Raw genomic sequence first — 342 nt, forward strand, 5'->3', positions numbered from 1 at the left:
CCCCCCCCCCGCAACTTCCCCGCACCCGCACTAACGCCCCGCCGCTCCCTCCGCCCCGCTGTGTGTGTCCAAGCAGAGCAAAAGAGCTGTAAGGAGGACAAGGAGCTGCGGTTCAGCGACCTGGACGACCTGGAGGAGGAAGAGGAGGAGGAGGAGGAGGAGGCGGGGAAGCCGGAGAAGGGCCGGGCCAGCTCCCTGCAGGAAGCCCCCAGCCTCACCGCGGCGCTGCCCGAGGCTCCGCGGAGCGACTGCAGCCTGCCCGGCCCCTTCCGCGCTTTTCCCTGCGCCAAGGCCCCCGCCGCGGACTTCCCCGCCCTGCCCGGCCCGCCGCAGCCCTACGCC

The 342-nt window shown here is 73.1% G+C and overlaps 1 protein-coding gene across 1 annotated transcript in view; it reads left to right on the forward strand.

Annotated features, from left to right (window-relative positions):
- The window catches only part of LOC106888138 (iroquois-class homeodomain protein IRX-6-like), a gene marked incomplete at its 5' end in the record, with an annotated part of 9427 nt that overhangs the window by 382 nt on the left and 8703 nt on the right, over positions 1 to 342 (forward strand). The window contains one exon of the mRNA XM_014942167.1: positions 74 to 339. Coding sequence (XP_014797653.1) covers positions 74 to 339 — 266 coding nt within the window. The remainder of the gene's footprint in view (positions 1 to 73; positions 340 to 342) is intronic.

The sequence above is a fragment of the Calidris pugnax genome, unplaced genomic scaffold, assembly GCF_001431845.1.
Source record: "Calidris pugnax isolate Ruff unplaced genomic scaffold, ASM143184v1 scaffold28, whole genome shotgun sequence".
NCBI classification, from domain to species: Eukaryota; Metazoa; Chordata; class Aves; order Charadriiformes; family Scolopacidae; genus Calidris; species Calidris pugnax.